This window comes from Verticillium nonalfalfae (genome assembly GCF_003724135.2).
Source record: "Verticillium nonalfalfae strain VnAa140/NRRL 66861 chromosome Unknown scaffold_23, whole genome shotgun sequence".
Classification (NCBI taxonomy): Eukaryota; Fungi; Ascomycota; class Sordariomycetes; order Glomerellales; family Plectosphaerellaceae; genus Verticillium; species Verticillium nonalfalfae.
In genome coordinates, this window is record NW_021167248.1 from 80,249 (window position 1) to 102,073 (window position 21,825).

The 21,825-nt window shown below is 56.2% G+C and overlaps 7 protein-coding genes and 1 non-coding gene across 8 annotated transcripts; all 8 read right to left on the bottom strand.

The window, feature by feature from the left end:
- Positions 1–385: 385 nt before the first annotated feature.
- On the bottom strand, positions 386–1,902 carry D7B24_004131 (uncharacterized protein; the record flags this gene model as incomplete). The annotated part of the gene is made up of 2 exons (XM_028638306.1): positions 386–515; positions 599–1,902. 2 exons carry the CDS (start codon positions 1,900–1,902, stop codon positions 386–388), a joined length of 1,434 nt encoding a protein of 477 aa, XP_028496926.1.
- Positions 1,903–3,041: 1,139 nt separating this feature from the next.
- On the bottom strand, positions 3,042–4,547 carry D7B24_004132 (uncharacterized protein; the record flags this gene model as incomplete). The annotated part of the gene is made up of 6 exons (XM_028638307.1): positions 3,042–3,418; positions 3,489–3,571; positions 3,642–4,015; positions 4,110–4,201; positions 4,289–4,325; positions 4,392–4,547. The coding sequence occupies 6 exons, from the start codon at positions 4,545–4,547 to the stop codon at positions 3,042–3,044; spliced, it is 1,119 nt and encodes a 372-aa protein (XP_028496927.1).
- A 2,227-nt stretch (positions 4,548–6,774) lies between these two features.
- On the bottom strand, positions 6,775–7,626 carry D7B24_004133 (uncharacterized protein; the record flags this gene model as incomplete). The annotated part of the gene is made up of 1 exon (XM_028638308.1): positions 6,775–7,626. One exon carries the CDS (start codon positions 7,624–7,626, stop codon positions 6,775–6,777), a length of 852 nt encoding a protein of 283 aa, XP_028496928.1.
- A 2,858-nt stretch (positions 7,627–10,484) lies between these two features.
- On the bottom strand, positions 10,485–13,150 carry D7B24_004134 (uncharacterized protein; the record flags this gene model as incomplete). The annotated part of the gene is made up of 2 exons (XM_028638309.1): positions 10,485–11,489; positions 11,573–13,150. 2 exons carry the CDS (start codon positions 13,148–13,150, stop codon positions 10,485–10,487), a joined length of 2,583 nt encoding a protein of 860 aa, XP_028496929.1.
- A 533-nt stretch (positions 13,151–13,683) lies between these two features.
- On the bottom strand, positions 13,684–13,755 carry D7B24_004135. The gene has a single exon. It is a non-coding gene; the product is annotated as a tRNA-Arg (tRNA).
- Positions 13,756–14,359: 604 nt separating this feature from the next.
- D7B24_004136 (uncharacterized protein) lies at positions 14,360–15,007 on the bottom strand (the record flags this gene model as incomplete). The annotated part of the gene is made up of 1 exon (XM_028638310.1): positions 14,360–15,007. The coding sequence occupies one exon, from the start codon at positions 15,005–15,007 to the stop codon at positions 14,360–14,362; it is 648 nt and encodes a 215-aa protein (XP_028496930.1).
- Positions 15,008–15,719: 712 nt separating this feature from the next.
- Positions 15,720–17,835, bottom strand: D7B24_004137 (uncharacterized protein; the record flags this gene model as incomplete). Its single annotated transcript, XM_028638311.1, has 2 exons — positions 15,720–16,163; positions 16,240–17,835. 2 exons carry the CDS (start codon positions 17,833–17,835, stop codon positions 15,720–15,722), a joined length of 2,040 nt encoding a protein of 679 aa, XP_028496931.1.
- Positions 17,836–19,278: 1,443 nt separating this feature from the next.
- On the bottom strand, positions 19,279–21,641 carry D7B24_004138 (uncharacterized protein; the record flags this gene model as incomplete). Its single annotated transcript, XM_028638312.1, has 2 exons — positions 19,279–20,349; positions 20,409–21,641. The coding sequence occupies 2 exons, from the start codon at positions 21,639–21,641 to the stop codon at positions 19,279–19,281; spliced, it is 2,304 nt and encodes a 767-aa protein (XP_028496932.1).
- Positions 21,642–21,825: the final 184 nt, after the last annotated feature.

A 21,825-nucleotide genomic window follows, 5' to 3' on the forward strand; every position in this document is an offset into this window, starting at 1 on the left:
ATTATTCTCCCCATGTGAAACATACCCCATGGGCCCGTTCGTCCTCTTTTATGACGCCCCCTCGCCTCTGGGTGGACAAGCCCCTATCGTGCTCGCGCCATTTTAACACTGAGCTGTCGCTTTGGGAACGTTTCGACCCAACATGAAAAGGCGTCACGGTTGGCACAGACATATACAACCGTGGGCCGCCTACGATGCGGCTGTAGAGAAACACCATGCGGTAACAGTTGTATTCCCGCCGTGGACAAAAAGCGTGCGGCGTATAAAGGCTACCTTAGTAGAGGGCCCTGCATCTGGATTTCCATTTTTTGAGATGAAATGATCATGGGCTTCGAATGAGTATGTAAAGTTTTGCTATCAACGTGTAGAAGGTCATCCGCTAAACCTACGCAAGGCTGAACCACTGTCCAAATACATTATCAGGGTCGTGCTTGCTCTTGAGTTCCTTGAGTCGGGGGAGGCTCGAGCCGTAAATAGCGACAAGTTCTTCGTCACCATGAGCAAAGTTGATGTATCTATACCACGAAAGAGGGGGTTGTTAGCTTTTGAGCTCATTCCAATTGCAATCATTGACAGTGTGGAAAAAGGCAGCACTTACGCCGGGTTGGCCTTGGCATTAGCGGAAAAGCTCCAAATGTCGCGGACCTTGGAGGCAAAGTCGAGGGCCTGTGTGTCGAGGGCGGCATCCTTGTACCACGGCAGTGCAATGGCTTGCGCAAACGAGTCGAAGCGCAGCTCATCGTGCACGGCAGTGGCACCACGGCCGACCGACCTGGCCTTGGTGAGGTTGTAACGCTCAATCACAATGGCTGAATTCTCCGCCCCGGGCTGCTTCTGGAAGTCGGCGTACAGGTCCCAAATGGCTGGCCAGCTCGAGGACTTCATATCCTTGAGAGCGGTGGTGAAGGCCGGCTTGCGGCCGCCACGGCCGCAGAAGAAGTCGTTGCCGACATTCCAATCCGTGTAAGGGGCGGTGGAGCTGCTGTTTGTCTGGGGACCGAGAGCGTACAGGGATGCAAACGCCTTACGGCCCGATGTCTCGTCGCCGCCACGGAGGTAGCCAGTGACTAGTACGGTGGGGGTGTTTTTGGCGTCGCCCGAGTTGGTGAGGATGAGGAAGACAACTTGCTGAGGTAGAAGCGGGAGATCCTGGATGGCTTGGGCGACTTGGGCGATCTTGGAGTGGTCGAAGGTCAGAGACATGAGCCAAGCGTTGCGGTCGGCGGTAGGGAAAGCGTTGACAGTTGCGTAGGTGACAATACCGAAGTTCGGGCCCGCACCGCGCATGGCCCAGTAGAGATCTGGGTTGGAGGACGGTGAGACGTTGATCGCCTTTCCCTCGGGGGTGATGACGCGGAGAGACAGGATGTTGTCGACCGCCATGCCGAATTCGCCGATGAGATTACCGTATCCGCCACCGAGACCCGCGCCGAGGGCACCGACGCAGTTACAGTTGCCCGTCTGGATGAGCACTCCGGCCTTGTCTGCAGCGGCAATGACCTCGCTGATGATGGCACCGCCGCCAATGACCGCTGTCTTCTTGTCTCGGCTGATGGTCACCTGGTTTAGGCCGGCCAAGTTCAGAATAACTCCAGTGGTATTGAAGCCAAATGCCGCCCAGCCATTGCCGCCATTCTGGGGCAGGAGAGGGACCTTGTTCTTGGCACAGTATTTCACAACAGCCTTGATGTCGCTCTCGCACGTGGGGCTAACCACGACGGCCGGCGCCGGGGGATCGAATTCGCTCCATCGCGTGCGCACTGTGATTTGGGCACCCGAGTGCTTGATGAGACGGTTCAAGTCGGCGGCGACGGACCGAGGGGTGAGATCGATTGCCGAAGCTGCAACTGCACTGACAAGGTGCAGGCTGAGTAGAAGTTTGCGCAAAGTGAAGATGGCCATGATAGCTGATTTTAAAGAAAGTATGCTGGTGAACGGCCGGGTTGGACAGACTTTGGATGGCAAAGTCGGTAACAAGAAGAGCCAGGGGACAAACCTGGGCCTCCAATGGACACCATCACAATATATTATAAGTGACCAGTAAGCTGGGTCTGCCCGTTAGGGAGCTGGAGATGCCTGGTCGTCTGCATGGCTACTGCGTGCCATTTCACTGCCCCTGTAGATTTACATTGCCCCTGTACCAACATGCCCTGACTCGCCGCATGCATTATATTGCGCTGTCGACCAAGGCGAGCGACAGCCGAGCCTTCGAGGTTTCTCAAGCAAGGCAAGGGCTACCGATACAGATTATCTCACCGCTGTGGTTGCAACCTGCCCACGCGTCTTTTCAGGGGGGGTTGCCCAGAAGGTCTTGGTTGAGACCCTGTTTATGGTTCAACGGCCCCTTGGCTTGGCATGCTCACGGCAACCGCCGTCCCTTGGTCCAGAAACCAAGAATGGCAAAAGCCCCCGCTACTGGTCGAATTAAGGCCTTTGCCGCTCTAGCCTGGAACCCAGGACTGTGCATTGGTTCATCGAGGTTCACCGCGCCTCATATTCCACATCCATTGTACAAGTGACTTGTGACGGTGGTGCCAGCGGCGTACATTGACGATTCAAGTACCATGATCGGAGGCGCTTTTGACGTGCTTACCGCCAGTATGTGACGAGGTGGGGAGAGGATATCTCGCCGACTGCGCCATATGTACAGAATGCACAGGTGTGCACTTTCGATGGCATACGTCAGTCATGACACACATCTGTAGCGAGCCAGAAGTTCGGGACGGCATTCTCGGCAATATGCTGCATGCGTGGCTTGGAACTCTCTCGGAAACGAAATGTAGATTAAACTCTTGAAGGGTGCCATTCCAGGGAGGCCCCTGTGATGATGCTTGATTGATGGCAAGTCACGCCTCCTTTCTGTTCTATAGAAATTATCTACACGAACATACCAGCTTGTTTTTATTTTTGCTTTTTGGGCCGTGAAGAAAGGGGGGGGGTGGGGGGTGGCAGGAATCAGGACGCCGGAAAGAACTGTCAAAGCATGTTTCTTAATTTACTCTGGACGCCCGCTGGCCCTTAGCTTTCTTCTTCAGCGGACATCATGCCCTGGGACCAAGCGGCCCAGCAAAAGACTCGGTCGGTGGTAGATATATCGCGCTAGAGTCGTCTGCTGGTTCGATCGTTTGACGTATCCTGATCTCCTTGACCACCGTCCCGCTCGCCGGCGACGCGGACCTTGTGTGGCTATTACCGGCGTTGAGTTCCATCTCGTCCAGCTCTGTGTATGGCATGTTGTGGTTGCCCTTCTTCGTCCCCTTCCTGCCGGAGCCGTAGCCCAGTTCGTACGAGTTGTTTCCAGTCGCTGTTTCTTTCGGAAACAGGTGTCTCCAAATCGGTCGCAGTGTCGGCAGGCATGCGCACACGACCGCCATGGACAGTTCAATATTCGTCCAGAAGAACACGGGTGCGGTGTAGTCTATCTCTACCGTCAGTATGAATCACACACAAGTCTCCGCGTAGAAGATTGCGGGAGTGCTGCGTCTTACAAATGATGTCGTTGGGGTAATGAACGTATTGTTTGGCAATTGCATATACAGCAATGACGCGAGTGACGCTGACAGCACAGACACTGAACTTCCGTTAGTCAGACTGCTCTTCATTGCTTCCGATATCGGGAGCTGTTGAGGCCGCCAACTCACGCAGCACCGAGGCTCAACATGCCGAGGACGGCAATCTTCCTCCGCAACTTGAGCTGGATGCTCATGACCATGGGAATGGGCAGGACGAGAATGGCAAAGTCGGCCACGACGTTTGTGTACAGGACCGTTAGGAACATGGCCACCTGGTTGACGCATTTCTTGTCTTGGAAAAAGTCGATAAAAGCAGTAATCGGGTAGCAGGTGAAGAGGTGCGAGAAGAAGAAGCTTATGGTCCAGACGATCACGTAGCCGAGCACGCCGTACACGACCCATTGGAACTTGCGGTTCGGAAAGAGACTTAGGTAGAGAACGAGAATGGATGACTTGACGAGACCAAGGCCGACGATGGAGAGCATGTTCAAGGCGAATTTCGACTGTTCGCATAGCCATGTTAGTCATGTCTAACGCGACGCAGGCGTGCGACGACAGGGATCAATATTGTGATTGACGAGGCCGGACTCGACTGACCTTCTCGAAGAACGCTAGACCTGGATCTTCCATGATGGCCGTCCCATCAGGATGTTGTGGCTGGTGCTGGCCCAGGTGTCCATGAAATGTTGCTAGATAGGTAATAATCAGCATCTCGTCCAGCTAGATAGCTGGTGTCTAACCCGTTTGCGGGAAATTGCAGAATTCCAAATTCTTACCGGCTAATTGCAAAGAACAGCAGACGATGGAAAGGATCTAGTAATGTGGCGTTAGATGAGAAATCGGAGTTGGTCATACGCATGGTCCAACAACCTAACTTACCATTGCTGCGCCAGCCAAGTAGTCGTCCAGAGTGATGCGTTTGATAATCAATCTAGCCCAGATTCGAAGACCATAAAATATGATGGGGAGAAACATGAAACCAACAGCCAGCCCGATCATCTGGTTCTTGGTGTATTCATGGGTCATGACCACCATCTTGGCTGACGATGTTGGGATGAGGAGATGGTGGCATCTAACGTCTCTTTGGAAATGTGACCAGAATCAACGGATGAACTGTGATGGCTTAACACGTACATGCGGCGATGGGGGACTAAATGTAGAATTATGCCTGGACGTGGCCTCGCATGGGGGAAACGCTGTGAAATATGACTGATGACTCGAGGAATCGCCAGAAATCCAGAATGATTCGAATGGGAGGCTTTTGCCAGCAAGGTTACTGTGCTCTGCTTGGCGACCGTTGCAATTCCCGGCAATGGCACCCACGCATCTGCGGACGAAACTGTCTTCCTGCATGGCCGCGTTGTATCTCCTGCATCCCCTTACGCTGGCTGCCTGCGGTAAGTGCCTTCAAAGGCAAACTGTAACGTTCGAGCCCACACAGCCTAAACCTTGCGTACCAACCTTTCCAAGGATCATGACTGATGTTCCTAGTGACGTCGAAGGGTATCCCAGCAAGAATCCGGTGCCCGCGCGCGGGCCAGCCGCGGCGGGGACTTAATCGTTCGACAGGGGTTATGCGAGTTACGATAAGATTCATTCTGCGTGCAAGGGGAAGGAGTCAGGGTTCTGACTCGTTAGCTGGGCTATATGTCCCGATATGAGATACACCTCGGTCTTCGTGTCAGGCGACTGGTCATGCTCCGGTTGATTTCATGCGCAGCCCGATGCTCTTTATCAGAAGACTCACGACGAGCTTTGAGTTTTGACTCGGTCCTGCTAACGACATGGAAAGAGAAAATTCAAATGTCGGATACTGTCGCCAGCGGAACTCTGCTGATTTCATAACAGCCATCTCCTGGCGAGTTTGATTTTTCCCAATCTCACCAGAGCCTCAGAGCAGGATAACGAGAGATATGAGGCAGTGTTTGGGAGGGGGAGGGGGCTCTGGTCAACAGGAAAGGTTCGTGTGAGCGATATTTCACTATTCTCTGTAGTCTCCCGGCTGCGTACGCAACCGGCAGTTCATACTGACTTCGTCATCAAAGTCGCATTGGGCCGTTTCTGGTGAGCTCTGGTTCTCGCCATTGCCGAGATCAACTGCTTGGGCTGGTATCGTAGTTTTACTGGAAATACCGTGCTGCAGGGATGACTGCCGAAAACGTGGCACCTGAGGTGTGAACAGATGCGACTTCGAAGCCATTTCCTGTTTGCAAAGCACGGATTCTCGTTGTGAAAGATCTTTATGACTCCGGTGCCATCTGATTTATCTTGCCGGTTCTATGTTAGCCGATTCTGATCTTGTACGGTAGCAACTTTGATAACCTGTGTCAGGGCGACCGCATGTCGCGAACGCGCGACCACTATCAGTGCATGCCTGGGTGATGTAGTATGTTGATGAAGACTTGTTCAATAATTGCGCGTCTCACTACCAGCTCACAACCCTCCGAGACCTCAGGCGTTCTGCATCAGAATCAATCGACAATGTAGCTTCCGCCGTTGATTCCAGTAACGGCAGGCGTGGCAGACCTCTCGAGCCCCCGGGCTTCTAGTGTGTACCAGGTCTTGCCCTGATGCTGCCTCTTACACAGCTGACGAGGCTTTGTCCAAGGAAATGTGGCTTGGCTGAAGTGACCATCCTGAAGTCCGATTATCCCTGGCAGATTTGTGTTTGAGAAATCCTCGCCAGTAGTTTCGAGCCCCCCTCCACGAACCTGGATGAAAGCATGAACACATTTCCTGAGTATCTGCAAACGCGCATCACCAAATGCAAAGGTTTTGACTAGTTTCAACACCATGATACCCAGTTTCCCCTTTTTTTCTTTGACTGAAAAGAGGTCGAATGTCGAGACGTCATTGACCAAGCCTTGTCTCGTGAAGCTGTCTCATCAGGTTCCTCTACGGTGACTTGTTCCTCTAGCAAGCCTCTCGGCTACACGTGTTTGATACATGCAGCAGACGATAGTCCAAGATTCTGCAAGTACATAGCTCAGAAGGGTATCGTTTCAGTTGACAATTCACGCCTGTTGACCCAAGTGAAAGCGATGTTCTGTATCGGAAGCTACAACGTGGATTAAGGCTCTCTACTACCCACAATTGAGTGGCTTGAAAGTCGAAAGAAAATACGCGTTCTCTATGAATGACTATCCTCAGCCAAGGACAGAAAAGGTAGCCTGACTACGTTGAACATGACCCACCACGACTGCCAGAGCAGCTCGAACAAGTGACTGGCTTGCAAGATCAAGGTCAAAGTCCCGTGCGTTCTTCAACCCCACGGCTTGAACTCGGGGGCCAGGAAGCCAGGGCAATACGTCTCCCAGCAGAAGTATTGCGACTCGTTGATGTACCACGCAAAGTTCCAGTCGCTTCCGTCCTTGTCGCGCACCGCCATCTCGGCTGCGCCCCAATTCTTGGCCGACAGCGTCTTGCGCAGGTTGTCCGGCATTCTTTCCCACTCGATGAGGCCGGCGCCGACGCCCCAGCGCCAGCTCTTCCAGTGGTTCTCGGGCGGCTCGTCTCCGCCGTTGGCCCAGCGGAAGGCGTGGGTCAGCGCGCCGTCCTTGTGGTACACAACCTTGGGGTGGGTGCCGTGCTCGAACCGCGGGGCGGCGGTGCGGCCGTCGAGGATGCGAATGTCCCACTTGCCATGCTGCGAGATGCTGACGAACTTGAGCTGGCCGTGCTGCACCCAGACGGCAATGTGCTCCCAGTCGTGCCGGTGGGCGCCCCAGCCAAAGTCGGCCTCGAAGTAGTAGTCGTACATGTGCACGCACCAGCCGTTGTTGCAGCGCGAGCGCACGTAAATATTGGTCTGTTGCAGGCGGACATCCTTGCGGCACCAGCCAAGGATCTCGCCGGCCGACTTGGTCTCGTCCTGTCCGGCGTTGAGCTGGCCGGAGGGCGAGATGGCGACCGTGTTGTAGCACGAATCCGTATCGTAGTCGAGGGCCGGGCACCACTTTTCCTGCTCAGACCAGGCCGAGCCGCCGAGGGGCTGGAGGAGATCGCGGCGGATGAGCTTCGTGGTAGGCGTGTCCGGCAGAGGAGTTGCGATGACTGCCGGCAACAGGAGCAGAGCCGCCACAGCGGAGAAGGAGGCCGTTCTGAGAGAAGGCATATTGTAAAAGATGCGTTCTCCAATTTTGGCTAGTAGGTGAAGTGTGGGAATGTTTCTGTTCTCATCGCATCAAGGAGTGCAGCTGGCATGCTATTTTATACACATGGGACACCAAGTGACGATGCTTTCGACAGCCCACGTTTTACGAGCAGCAGACGTTGATTGGAGTGAGAATGGAAATGAACAGTTGAGCGTCATCTACACTTTGTGCGGGCTACGCCTTTGCTGACTGCAGGGCCTTGAAGCTATGGCTGAATTGAACGAGAAGCTGCCATCGTGAAGAGCACACGGCTGCATTGGCTAGATGATTCCAACCCTCTTCCCAAGCTTGATTGGGTTCTTCTTACGAGGTGGTGCGTGATTGGGCAGACGATGTCGTGCATGGTATACTCATGGCCATGAAGAATCACTCGGTGGACCCAACCCCTGGTGTTCAGCTGCTGACACTGCGTCCGCAAGGGCCAGCAAGAACCTTCGCAAGCGCGGGCGCGTGTCACCATGGGTTTCTAGCTGCAGGCGTGGAAATTTCCATCATCTGAATTGCTGGATATGTTAAAGTGCATGTTTTGCAGAATTGTGGCGCAAAATCCGAGTCTTGTGGTGCCAAACCATCAGAATAAGCGGCCGCATGGCCCGCACGCCGCTGCCCTACCGAGATGACTGAGGGTTCGTAGACAAGGGGACGACTGGGGTGATCTAGGGTGCTGGAAGCGAGCAAGAATCTCTCAACCAGGATGTATTTGCTGGAAATCCGGGGATGCACGCACTAAATTCCCTCATCCCATTAAGCGGATCCGTGATGAAAACAGTCCCTCCCTTCAATCGAGATGATGCTTGCCATGGGAGGAATGTCGTAAGTCAACGAGAGCTGCTCTTACTCAATAGTCTTGCATTATCTTTATGTTGATGGTGCTGGTATGCTTTCCTCGGAGCGTGATGCGTGACAGAAACGTGGACAGTTGGCTTCGGATAGGTACCGACCTCGTCACCCATCGTGGTCACATTCGGTCTTCGATGGGCGACTCTCTGGTCCAACTACTATGATATCACCAGGGAAATATTGTGTGGTGTCAAGATCCAGCGGTAAGAAGCAAAATGACCGCACCATGAAAGTCCGATATGCTCGTGCAGCTCTCGTTCGGCATATCCAGAGGAGAGGGGCGATCTCTGGATATCTTCAAGCCTACGATTGACGACCTTGACTCTATCAGATGGAATATTGAGCTGCAAATTAAATCAACAGCCAATTACCCAGGCTATTCACCAAGCACTACTGCTTAAAAAGTAGCACCACAGCTTCAAAGTCCATATAGCCTCCGTGTTAGTTCCTTACGCATCCCTTTATTTTTAAAGGCCAGACACAGTTGCCATGACCGGAAATGCGGCTCTCCCGCGGAGACCTGCGAAGACTCACGGGCTGTCGATGCTATTTTGACGGCGAACATCGATGGAATCACCACCTGGGCACCGCCTTGCAAGACACTTCAAGCCCAGAGAACTCTGAGAGTGAACTACCGCTGTCACCAGTTAAACGCCTCCGACTTGCCGAGTCTGGAAATGAAGGGTATCCTTGGTTACGGCTTTGCAGCTTTGCCGCCGCATGGCAGGAGATCCCGGCTGTGCATCTCATGACCGAGATCATGGCCCAGGTGCAGCTGCACAGGTCTTCGCGTCCGATGAACAGAGGTCGTCTCAGAACCTGATCTAGAATCTGCCGGATCGATCGTTCCTATTGCCAGCTGATCCGACGGAGGCCGCAAGTTCATTTGGGTTCCGGTCGAGACATATTTGACACGAGAAGCAAGCGCGGAGAGCGAATGAGAAAAGACGTGACGAAGCCGTCCACGGTGCTCAGCCAGGATGAACAGAATCAAGCGGCAGCCGTGCTCCGCTTCCCCGAAGCTTCCCTGGTGCGTCACCTTTCGCTTCCATGAATGCACGACGAAGAAAAGCTTGGCCGGCCAACGAAGGTGCCACATACTATAGCCTGCTCCGCGTCGTGACCAGACGTTTCTGCGTGAGATCAGGGGGCTGCGAGCATTCAAGCTTATCGGAAGTAAGCTTGCCGGCCACGGCCTCGTCATGGACGCGGAGCTGCGCCACGGCAGTGTTGCCGTAGGTGCCCCGCCACATCAATGCCGAGTGCTACATCACAGTGGCCTCCTCTTTTTTCTCTATTCGCCCCCTCGGATCGAACCCAGACTCGGTCACTGCAGTGGTGCCAATGAGTAAGTACGTGCACGATGTGACCTCAAAATGATACACCAGAGCTGCAGATCTCCGGTCATTCATGCAGACCTACCGCCGGACACGACGAGGGGACAGGTACGATGGTGGAAGCGGCATCTGCTGCGGGTTGCATGCAGCGTGGGCTCCGTCACCGTGCTGGCCCGCCCTGTTTTCGCCAGACCGTCGAGTCATACTGATCCTCGGAGCTGCGACGTGACTGTCGAGGCCGGCGCAAGGACCATCTCGATCAGGTCCTACGAGCGCACTTCCTATTCCGGCAGAGGAGATGGCTCCTCGACAGCCGATGGCAGCAGCACGCCTGCATAGAGGCCGAGCGCCACGGGGCCAAGGCTACCGATCGGTGTCGAGGCGTTGTCGCGAAGCTGATGGCGAGACTCTCGACGCCAAGTCGGTCCTCGGTCGGTCTGTTGCTCAGAATCATTGACAGATTCTACCTGGCATCAGATCGCCGGCCATGCAAGCGAAATCTTTCCTCAACCCAGTCACGAACATGGCGCGGTCGGAATCGATGACAAGTCATAAAATCCATTGCAATCCAGATAGGCCGAACCAAGGGTATACACGCAGTAAAAATCCACACCACACATCGACAGGACATTGCGCAAACACTACGCCAGGTCGTCAGCGTCCTCCCACCGTTTCGTCGGCAGTCGCCTGATCTTCTTGGGGCTGCCGCCGCTGGCGACGCTCGAGACGCTGGCGTTGCTAACGCGAAGCTGCTCCATCTTGCGACCCAGGCTTCCGGTGCCGCCGTCAGGCTTGCGGCTGCCAAAGTCGTCCCGCTCGTGGAGAGGCTGCCTCCGCGTCGGACTCCGGCCAGCAAGCTCACGCTTGAGCACGCCCATCTCGCGGCGAAGACGCTCGTTCTCCTGCGCCAGGTTCTCGACGAGAACGTTCTCCTTGTCTTCGCCGCCTTCCTCGTCATCATCGTCATGGGGTCCAAGACCGCGCTCAAAGAGTTCCATCTTGCGATCCCAGTGCTCTTCGCCGCGCTCCTGCTGGGCCTGCATCGTGGCCTTCCAACGCGCCACCTCGAGGTCATACCGTGATTCGTACTCGGCGGCGCAGTCCTCGCGGATGGTTTGCTCAAGCTCGAGCATGCGGTCTTCCATGCTGAGCAAGTGTGCCTCGGCGGCGACGCGCGCATCGCGCTCGACGTCGAGTTCCTGGTGCAGGCTGTTGATCTCTTCCTGCATGCGGGCAATTTCGAGAGCGGCGTGCTCCATGATGAACCTGTCGCCATCCGTCGGGCTGCTGGGGGAGATGTTGCGGTGAGAGCCGGATGGTTGAGAGAAGTAGGACCGCTGAGAGGATGCAGAGTTGACGGACAAGAGAGTTTCAGAGTGTGCGTTTGCCGTTGGCATGTCTGCGAGGATCGTGGATGTGATGCTAGGGATGCGAGGTATCGTGACCTCGCGAGCTAGCGCGCTGTAGCGAAGGATCTGGGAGGTTGCGTTCACGTCGCCGTGGGCGTCAGCGGTGACGATCATGACGCCTCGTTGCGCGTTTCGACGGGGGACGACGGGGGCAGTGTACGAAGACGATGTTGTTGAGAAGGAGTTGCTGAACAGGAGTTCGGTCATCTTGCACTGGCGGAATGGCATGACGCTCGGCTGTGGGGAGAGATGGGGTCAGTCTTTTCGTTCGTCGGCCTGCCGATGTCGGCAGCGACAACAGCGACGGGTCATGCACGTACCTTGCTTGTGTTTCCCAGCCCGCTCTGCGCCTGGAGGCACTGTCCCAGGTACATGAGACTCTCGTTGATCTTGCCTGCCTCGGCGAGCGTGCTGCCTTGGGTCTTTGCATCGCGCGCACGCTCGCTGCCGGCCAGATCGACGACTGTCAGCGTGCTGCCGGTCCAGGTGGACGATCTCTGTCCCCTGGTGCGTTTCCGCACTTCGACGCAGAAGAAGCCGTGGCTTCGTGACGACACGCTGTTGCTGCCGGTGCCAGCCACCTGTCGCTCGTGCAGGCCGGCCTCGAGCACGAGAATGGCCTCACGCAGGCTCTTGCACACAATCTTCTTGAGCCCGGCGACAACCTTCCTGTCGGCGCTTTGCTCTGTAGATTTGAAGAGCAACGGGCGGCGGCGGTATTCCTTGGTGGCGTTGGATCGAATGGGCGGGGTCAGGAGGTCGTAGATCTTGTCGTTGTACACTTCGTACATGGAGAGAACGACGGCGTACTCGGCGTTGGGATCGGAGGAGACATGGACGGTGCTGACGTCGGGGATCTGCGGGACGGCAGATGGGCGTTGGAGATGTCTTCGAGGGGTCTGCTGCGGGGGGTATTCGCCCTTGATTGGAGATTTGGTCAGATTCTTCTTTGTCTTGGAGGCTGTGGTCCAGGTCATGTAGTGCTTCTGGGGGCTGCGTGTGTGCTGCGAGGGAAGGTGTTTCTGGGGGCTGCGTGTGTGCTGCGAGGGAAGGTGTTTCTGGGGGCTGGGGGGGAGATGCATGGGTGTGGAGGAGGATGTGGGCAGAACTCGGCCTTGCGCGTTCGGGGTCGGGGGCACGACGCGAACGGTCGGGGGCCCAGGGCCGGACGGGACACGGCGAGGTGCGGTGTGCGGACGAGGGGTGTCAAAGAAAGCAGGAGGGGCGTCAAGGAAAGCAGCAGGGGCGTCAAGGAAAGCAGCAGGGGCGTCAAAGAAAGCAGGAGGGGCGTCAAAGAAAGCAGGAGGGGGCCCTACAAGCATAGGCGTCGGCGCGCGCGAGCCGGCGCGCGCGGGACCAGCAAAGTCGGCATAGACGGTCTCGAGGAAGGTGGGTGCCGAAACGATGGTGGCATCAGAGGGGTCGGACAGCTGCAGGGACGAGTCGAGGTCAGGCGACGAGGCGTCGTCGAGCATGTTGAAGCCGATGGCCCGAAAGAGGACGTCGAGCGACAGCTGCGTCAGGCCGCGCTGGGCCCGCGAACCCAGAATGGTGTGCGACTTGCCCGAGCCGGTGACGCCGAGGGTCGCGAGCAGGGCATCGGTGCCCACGCCGCCGTGAGGCGCCAGGACGCCCTCGATCAGGGGCGCGACGCCGGTGCACTGGAAGACGTCGAGCTGGGTGGCATCTTCTTCGAAGACCTGGGTGAAGGCGAACTTCTCGGTGGAGCGTTTGCGGTCGTTGGGCGAGTTCAGGATGATGTGCGTCGGGTGTTCGGACGTGTCCTCGCGCTCGACAGAGAGGAACTTGTCGGAGGCGGTCGAGCCGGCTGGTGAGGGCCGCAGGCGCAAGTAGACCTGGAAGAGGTTGGATGGCGGTTTCGTCGGTGCACTGTCCATGGTGGGTGCGATGTGTGTTCCTCCCTCTTGGTCTGTCGAGACGCGTTGTGCGAAGGAAGAGAGCAGACGAAAGAGGAGAGCAAGCGAAAGAGGAGAGCAAACGAAAGAGCAGAGCAAACAAAGAGGAGAGACGGTTCTGTTTCCTCGAGCAGAAGGCGGTCGAGTGGGGAGACGTTGACGACAAACCAGGAAGGCGGGACGTGGGAAGGCGGGACGTGGGAAGGCGCTCACTGCCGTTGTTTCCTCGCGCATGCCACTGTCCAACGCGTGTTTACCTCGAGCTGCCAGCGGTTTCATGTGGGGCGAGGGGCTCACAAGGTCGTCGGGGCAACGGGGCTCCGTGGGTCCACCGTAACGTAGGTAGACCTGGTACATTGGTGGTGAGCACTTTCGCAGGACAAAAGTATGGTTCAAGCAGGTAAATGCACCCCATGCTGTATGCTTCAATTCAATTCGATAGTTGGCTGTCAACGGCCAAATTCGGCACCCACGATGGAAGACCAAAAAGGATTCGCTCGGAAGCGAGAATCGGCCGACCTACGCAGGACTCGAACCTACAACCTTAAGCACCGGAAGCTTACGCGCTACCATTGCGCCAGCAGGCCGATTGTGTCTAAATGCCCCACTGGAAAAGATCATGACTCTACAAGCGGTCGAATGTCCAATCATCCGTCACGAACTCCACTCCAGGAAGTGATACCAGCTCGCACACAGCGAGATGTGTATGACGGTGGGACGCCGTCGCTCATCTGCAGTCACGACCACAGTCAAACTTGCCGAAGATGACTGACCTGCAGCGTGCTGCTTGTCTGACAACAGGCCCCAATCGCCTAGACCAGTGTGGGCATCTATGCTTGCGCGAAAGAGTCAGGAGCGGAACCCAGTCGCCGCTCGCACACTTCGTGCCCGAGGTATTGGAAATGCCCCAGTGGAGCTGAGGCGCTGCGGCAGACCAACGTCAAGGTCTCCGTTGAGGGTCAGGAAGCGCTCAGAGGAGACGGACGCTTTCTGGCGTATGATCTGCTCGATGTACACGGGCCATGATGTGGACAGCCGACAGTTGGTCGAAACGGGAACGAACACTGATCGGTTGGTCTTCACATACCGGCGGCTGGTCAGGCCGGTTATGACGATGTCACCGACGGGTTTACAAGTGCACCGTGAGACTGAAATCTTCACATCGCCTGAAATTCCTGCAAATAGCTAGGTCTACATACCGTCCCTGATCATCGCATTGATAAGCCTCACGTGTCGATCAGCGTTCGTCGTGCTCCACTCGTTGTCGTAGTTCAACCCATACGGCCAAATGTGCGAGCCGCCGCAGTTGATCACGGCACCCGCGCCGTCCCACGAGCGAAGCAGCGGCAGAGCCGTCGCCCAGTCGCCGGCCGCGCACTTCCTGTCGAACGCCGCCGTCTGCCCGATGCCGAGGGTGTGCGAGATCTCGTGGAGCGCCGTGCGCTCGTTCATGTACGCCCTGTTGGTGCCGAAGCGCACGTCGCCGTTGAAGTTGGCCTCGGCCGTCGGCACGCCGGGCGTGTAGTAGACGCGGAGCGTCTTGGTGGCGGTGCCGAGCCTCGAGTGCCGCGCGACGGCGAGCCGCATGGCCGCCTCGATCTTGGCGTACGCGTCGGCTTGATCGGTCGTGGGGTTGGCGGCCTTCTGGAGCGACCAGCTGATGGCCCCGGAAACGACGGAGGCGTACGCCGCCGCGATGGTGATGAGAGACAGCTTCATGTTGATGAGCAGCGTGGGAATCAAGTCCGAAGATGTGTTGAAATTGAAGAAGGGGCCGCGAAGGACAACCGGTTCTATGCCAGGCGCAAAGGCAACAACAGAAAGAGTGAACACTATCATACTTATACGAGAGTGCCCATATCGTGAGGTCTGCGTGACGCTTTGGAGATCATCAAACATCCGTAGTCACCTTCCATTTACGATCTCGCTGCCGGATTGCCCATATACGCGCCAATCGCCATGGCTGAATATATCTAGGATCGGACCCTGCAATGCCGATCTGCGGAGCGTTCGTCCTCGTTCGGCCGGCAGTGAACATTGACACGATACCGGATGGATCGAGGGACCAGTGACAGCTCAGAATCCCATAGGCCAGGGTATTGCGAGCGATGCCTCACGTGTTCGGAAATATTGACATGATGCGACGTCGGCACTGATTGCGGACGCTTGGCCCGGACCTAACAGCAGGCGCGTCATCTACATCAAACACACTTCCGCAGAAGCCGGTTGCACTGCAATTGCCATTGCGGGGAACTGCCATATTGCCGGGCGCATTCACATCGACTGCGACTGTAAGTCAATCAAGGGTTGCCCTTATTGCTGACAACATACGCAAAAAGCCGAATTGGGGCCATGAATGACACTGACTTGGTTCGTGGACACCATATGGGTAAATTGTTCAAATAAATTGGCCATGAGATGAATGACCAAAGTGCTACTCGGCCGATACACAACCCTGTCGTGGGAAACCCGAAGCCCTCTCCACACGACCTAGAGGGGTGTTCTCACTGAACGCTGATAAATAAGGCACTACGGGAGAGACGTTGTCCTCTCAACCGTGAGTAGGCTTCTCCTGCGTCACAGCAGGCTCATTCCACGCCCCGTCGCTGTCCGTCCGCCGCCCTTCTATACTGTTGCCCTCTTCAATTCCACCCGATGAGAGCATGACGGTCTCGCCGATGAAGACCTGAGGAGCAACGGCGTACTTGCCCTCGCCGGCCTCGAGCCTTCGCGCGGGAACGAGGCAGTTGAAGAACCGCGGGAATATGAACAGGCCGACGATGAAGACCATGACCATGTGGAAGAGGATGAAAGAGTATAGGTAGGCCGGGTCCTGAGCGAACTTTTCGTCGCGGAACTTGGAGTACGCGAAGGAGAACACAAGACCCACAGCGGGTGCGGTCAGGTATTTCAGAATAACGGGCCAGGCCCAGTGAAGGCGCCAGTTCTTGCCAGTAAGGATGGAGGCGTTGATGTCGCGACGAAGTTGGTTGCCCTATTACGACCGTGATTAGCCAGGAGCGCCTAAAAAGGGGGCTGAATAGAAGAGCCGCAGGATGTTGATCACTTACCGAATAGAATGCAGAGTACCAGAAACGGCTCAGAACGGTACTGCGCCCCCAAAAGCTCGGGGCCGCCACCGTAGGTGTCTTGCCGAAGAAGGCAGATGAGACAGCACCGGCGATGAAGATGCCGAATGCCACGCCGGCACCGGCCGGGGGGCTGACAAGATGACCAACAAGGATGCCGATGAAGTGGGCCAGGAAGTAGCCGCCGTTGAAGAGACAGTAGCTGACGTATCCAACCTGGTCCACGGGATCCCTCCAGCGGTACAGAGTGGTGGCGAAGAAGGATTCAAACCAGACGGTGAAGAAGAGAGCCAGGTCGTTGACAAATGTATCTATGCCGTCCAGGAAGTAAAATCCAAACTCGCTGCAGTAAATCAACGAGATGAGGAATGACATGATGGCAACGGCAGTGGCCACGACCCAACGAGGTACTCGCTTACCCCAGTCAGTGTCGCAGATCATGGTGACAAGGACTTCGAATAGTGCAAATGCGGAAGTCAGACCGAGAAGGAAGAGAGTCATGAAGAAGACAACCGAGAAGAAGTTTGCGCCCGGCATCTGGGCAAGGGCTTCAGGATAGGTGAAGAATCCAGAACTGAAGGTGCCGAGTCGGTTGGTAGGATCGGGCTCGATTTGCAAGAATCCGATGATGCCCATGACGGCTAGAGCAGCAATGATCTCGATTGCCGAGTTGCTCAGAGCAATGATGAAAGCGTCCTGCACTGCGTTGGAGTACTTGGAGCTGTAAGATGCGTACGAGGTAAAGTAGCCGAACCCGACACCAATGGAGAAGAACATCTGACCAAAAGCGTCTTGCCAGACACCAGGCCCCTGGAGAGACTCGGTCCGCCAGACGCCAAGGTAGAGTCGGTAGCCTTCGGATGCGTTCGGGAGCGACAAGGATCGAACAGCCAAAATCAAGATCATGATCAACGGCATGGCCATGGTGAAATAGATGACTCGTCCGGTCAGTCCGACACCCTTGAACATGCACATCCAGACAATGAACCAGGTGAAAAAGGTCCATCCGGCAGTCTCCCCTACGATTCCGGTGCCAGGATAAAAGAGCATGTCTCCTTCATCTTTATCGCCGATGGGTGCTTGGTTGCGCACAACATCGTCGTAGAAGAAGTCCTGGGTGTTCTGGCCAGCCCAAGGCAGGGGGCTGGTGAAAGAACGCCGGAAATAGGACATGGCCCAGGCTAGGATGGGGACATAATAACCGACAACAGAATAACCGTTGAAGACCATGGCGAACCCAACGCCCTTGGCCCGGTGGTTGAGGTTGTTCCACGCGGTTACGCAGCCGGCTCGGTAGGCCTGGCCCATGACAATCTCGAGTATGAGGATGGGGATACCGATCAGGAACAAAGCTATAAAGTAAGGGATGAAGAACTGCAACCCGTAGTTGTTGTAGATGACGGAGGGGAATCGAAGGAGGTTTCCGAGGCCGACGGCACCACCCATGGCGCAGAGAATGAACTGCGCACGGGAGTTGAAGTTGTCACGGCCATCTTCGTCTTTCTTAGCGTCTGGGGCAATAAAGAGGTAGATGCGTTTGCCAATGCCCATTTTGGGCCGCTCCTGCTGGGTCGCCATGCTTGCAGGCGCTTGATGGAAGTGAAACAAAACAGACGAAGGACCTGAGTTGAGTTGAGCTGAGAAGGGCAGGCAGCGGAAGACTTGAAAGAGAAGCAGAACGGAACCGACAAATTGGAGGTTCCGGGAACCAGCTATATGTATCTGAGCCCTTCTCATACCTCCTTTCCAAACCCTTTCCTCTTGCTTGCAGGGCCCGGCGATGTGGGCAAGCACAAAGGAGCCCCATACATCTGAAGGTCTAGCTCCAATTATGCAGCCAACAAGAGACTCTGGGGAATTAGAGCCTTGATGATCTTACACACCTACTCTATACGGCAGGTAGTTTAGGGTTGGCCTCATATTGCGGTCGAACCAAGACGCTTGGCACATGGCCAAAAGCATGGTTCGCTATCACAGTGATGCCTCGATGTTCCTTGGCATAGTCTAATATGGTGGGAAGATTGCAGGGTAGGCTGAGAGTGGGCCTATAGAATGCTTCTGGTGTTTTTCTCCAGGAACTTGGCATCAGCTTGGCAAAGGTTTGGCATGCCATGGGATAGGTCTGAGGCTGGCTTGGACAAGGTGCGATTGGATCTTGGCGGTCACGAGGGAACGCGCGGCAAATTTCAGAAAAGGCTCGGCGCCGTGCTCCCTCCCTGGCTTTCTGATAAAGCGACCGCCTCGACTCAGCTTTGTTGTTGCACACTGGCCGCATGCGGGACTGTAACGGGTATCTGCGGACTGGGCGGCTCGGTGGAGGAGTGGATCAAGCCGTCATGGGGCGTTCGGCCATTCGGGCTGCCGTTTGTGGGGGAGGCGGTATGGTTCCGGTCGGGTCACGTCGGTCAAAGTATGCTTAACGATTTGCAATGATGTTAACTCTCCAGGTGATCCTGCTTCTTTGTTCCATTGCCACTTGTATCACTGCGAAGAAACTCAGTATTGGAGTACAATGGCCACGTGAGGTGACACCCGCGTAACGAGCTTCTGTCTTATTGTGATGGCAGTAGAGGACGTTAATAGCAGCGATTAGGAAATAACGTGGTAAGCGGATCAATATTTATCTTCGCTCATGACGAACAAAGCACGTCAGTTCCCCGCACCTGGGCAGCTGAGGCACCTAAGACCTGAGATTGAAGACTACACATTAGTCCTTGAAAAACCGAGCTACGCCTAAAGAGCTGTGACTTCGCTTGAAACCGTGCGGTCTTCGCCACCTCCATTGATGTTTGGGAAGGGCAGCAGCAAATGAAAAGCCTGGGGCTGGCCTTGGCCTGCAGTCAAGCAGGCCACACAAGATGTCGCATTAGGCGCAGAGCGTTTACAAGGGCATGTATATACTGTAGTTAAGAAGCTATGTGCTGCAGTGTACATAATTCATAGACAGGTGTGACAGAACTTGGTAACATTGACCGGAAAGAAAACATGAATACATCAAAGACCAGCGTTTGCAGACTCTTCTCAGTTGCGCACAATGCGCGGCCTCCGGCGGCAGCCAGAACCACCTCCCTCGCGAAGCGTGATGATCTTCTTGACGGCATGCTCCGCCGCGACCATGACGATGGCCTGGGTGTTACCCGTGGACAGGTCAGGGTGGAATGAAGCATCGACGACAAACAGGTTGTCGGTGCCGTAGACTTTCGTGTTGAGGTCAACCACGGCGCTGCCGCCCTCGCGACCGTCGTCGGTGCCCATCTTGGCGCTTCCTACCATGTGAATGCCTGACTGGACGGGTGTGTCGAGGATGACCTGCGCTGTGGCATTCTTGCCGCCCGAGAAGGAGATGGGGCTGTTGGACTGGCGCGACAGGTCAAAAAGTTCGTTGATGGCGATGGACCAGGCCTCGCGATCCGTGTCGGTGTTCGTCCAGGGCGCCTTTGTGAAGAGGGTGTTACCGGCAGCGTTGATTGCGAGCTCGCCTCGAGAAGTGAGGCCGTGGCTCATAAGCATCATGAACCGAACGGTGTCGTTGCTTTGCGAGTTGACGTGCGACTGGAACATGATGACGTGGCCGTCGGATGTGTTGACCTGGCGGAAGAGGTCGAGGCGCTGGAAAGACTGGGTCAGGACACCAGAGCCCGCGTTGAACAAGGCCTTGTCCTCTTCCGTAGGGTTGGCCAGCTGGGCGCTGCTGTAGGTCGTCAGGCCATCGGTGACATTGAAGGTGATCTCGTAGCGAGAGTGGTCCTTGACGTCAAGGCCGACTGGCAAGTTGATCCACGCGCTCTCCACTGGAAGCGTGACGCCCGTTGTGCCAGACTTGACTGTGTTGATCTGCGCAGAGGGGCCAATACCAGAGTTGAAGAGGACGCGCGGGGTGGACATGACGCCAGCGGCAAGAATGACGGCACCTCCAGCCTTCAGGTTGATGATCTGGCGGCCCTGCGCGTTCTCAACCTCAACACCAGTAATGGTCGAATTGGTGCGGATGGCACGGATGACCTTGGTGTTGAGCTCGAGCTTGAAGTCGGGTTTGGCTTGGGCCAGTGGCAGGTAGGTGTGGATAGGACCGGAACGAAGGCCATTGGCGATCTAGTTTGTCAGATAAATATTCGAGAGGCTGAATCATGGCCCAGAAATCGTGCACTTACATTGAGAGAGGGAGGGCCATACGACTGAACCTTTTCGTCAGGGTTCTGGATACCATCGGCGAAGGTCCAACCATGGCTCTTCAGGAAAGGCTCCAGCACGTTGGCCGATTCGTTGTCGTAGTACTTGCCATCACGGGAGGGAGACGTCGTGCCCGGATTCCTTGCGTAAAGACGTGCGGCAGCAGGCGCAACATCGTCCCAGGTCCAGCCCTCTGGCCACTCATCGTCAAAGTCCCAAGTTGGAGGGTGGATGAAGGCCATGCCGTTGACAGAGCCACCGCCACCAAGCACACAGCCAGCCACGGCGGCCGTGTCCGTGCAGTAACCTTCGCCGAGGGTAGCAAACGGCAGGTTGCTGAAGAGGCCGGGGACATCGTAGTAAGTAAGGCTCTGGTTCCAAGGGACGAGCCTGTTGCCGCCGGTCGAGGCTGTAGAGGCCCTGCCGCGCTCGATGAGCAGAACGGAGCGGCCGGTTTCAGTGAGGCGCTGAGATGCGACGAGGCCAGCCGGACCGCCGCCGACCACAATGTAGTCATAGGTCGAGTTGGAAATGGGCACCGTGGTATTGCCGGGGTTCGGAGTCTCGCCACCACCGCCGTCCGGCGGCCCCCCCGTCTCGTCGGCCAAGGCAGCCCAAGTAGCGAACTGGGACGACTGAGCAGCGGCCAGGTCAACGCCAAAGATGCCGAAGCCGCCGGAGTGGAAGGTCAGAGGCGAGGCGGGGTTCGTTGGCGCGCTGACGCTGGCGCCGGCCAAGCCGTAGCCGATATCAGCGGTGCTGGCGTCGGCTGCAAAGGTGGTGCCGTCGGCCTGGATGCATCCTTGGCAGAGGAAGGTGTAGGTGAAGGTGGTGCCATCAAAAGACGTGCCGGCGGCGATAGTCTTCAGTGCCGCATCACCGGCATATAGACCAGGGCTAGCATAGCCCGTAGAGTGACGCAGTGATGCAACGATATCATCACCGTTGGGCCAAGCAATGACCATAAGGCTGTTGGCCATTCTTCCACCGAGCGACACACCACCCCATCCTGAAGTGCCTTGGACGCTGATACGGCCGATGAGGTCGGTACCAGGGGTCTCAGGTAGGGCTATGCCAAAAGTATAGGCGCCCCGGGTGACTTGCTGGTAAATAATGCCGGTATCGGGGTCCGTAAAAGCGGCCGACTGTGCCTGGGCCCCGCTGAAGAGGCCGAGGCCGAGAGCAAGCTTGGCCAAGAAACTGCTGCGCGCCATGGTCCGTGGTCCAAGGAATGACTGGGGGAATTGAATGAGTGACGAGCCTGGAGCCTGTTGAACTTCAGGTTACTGAAGAGCCAGTGACGGCAAAGATATTTCGCCATCGTGATTGTATATGTAGGACCTGCAGAGGCGACATTTGTCCCAGATGCCAAGGTCATTCAACCTTGCATGAGCTCGG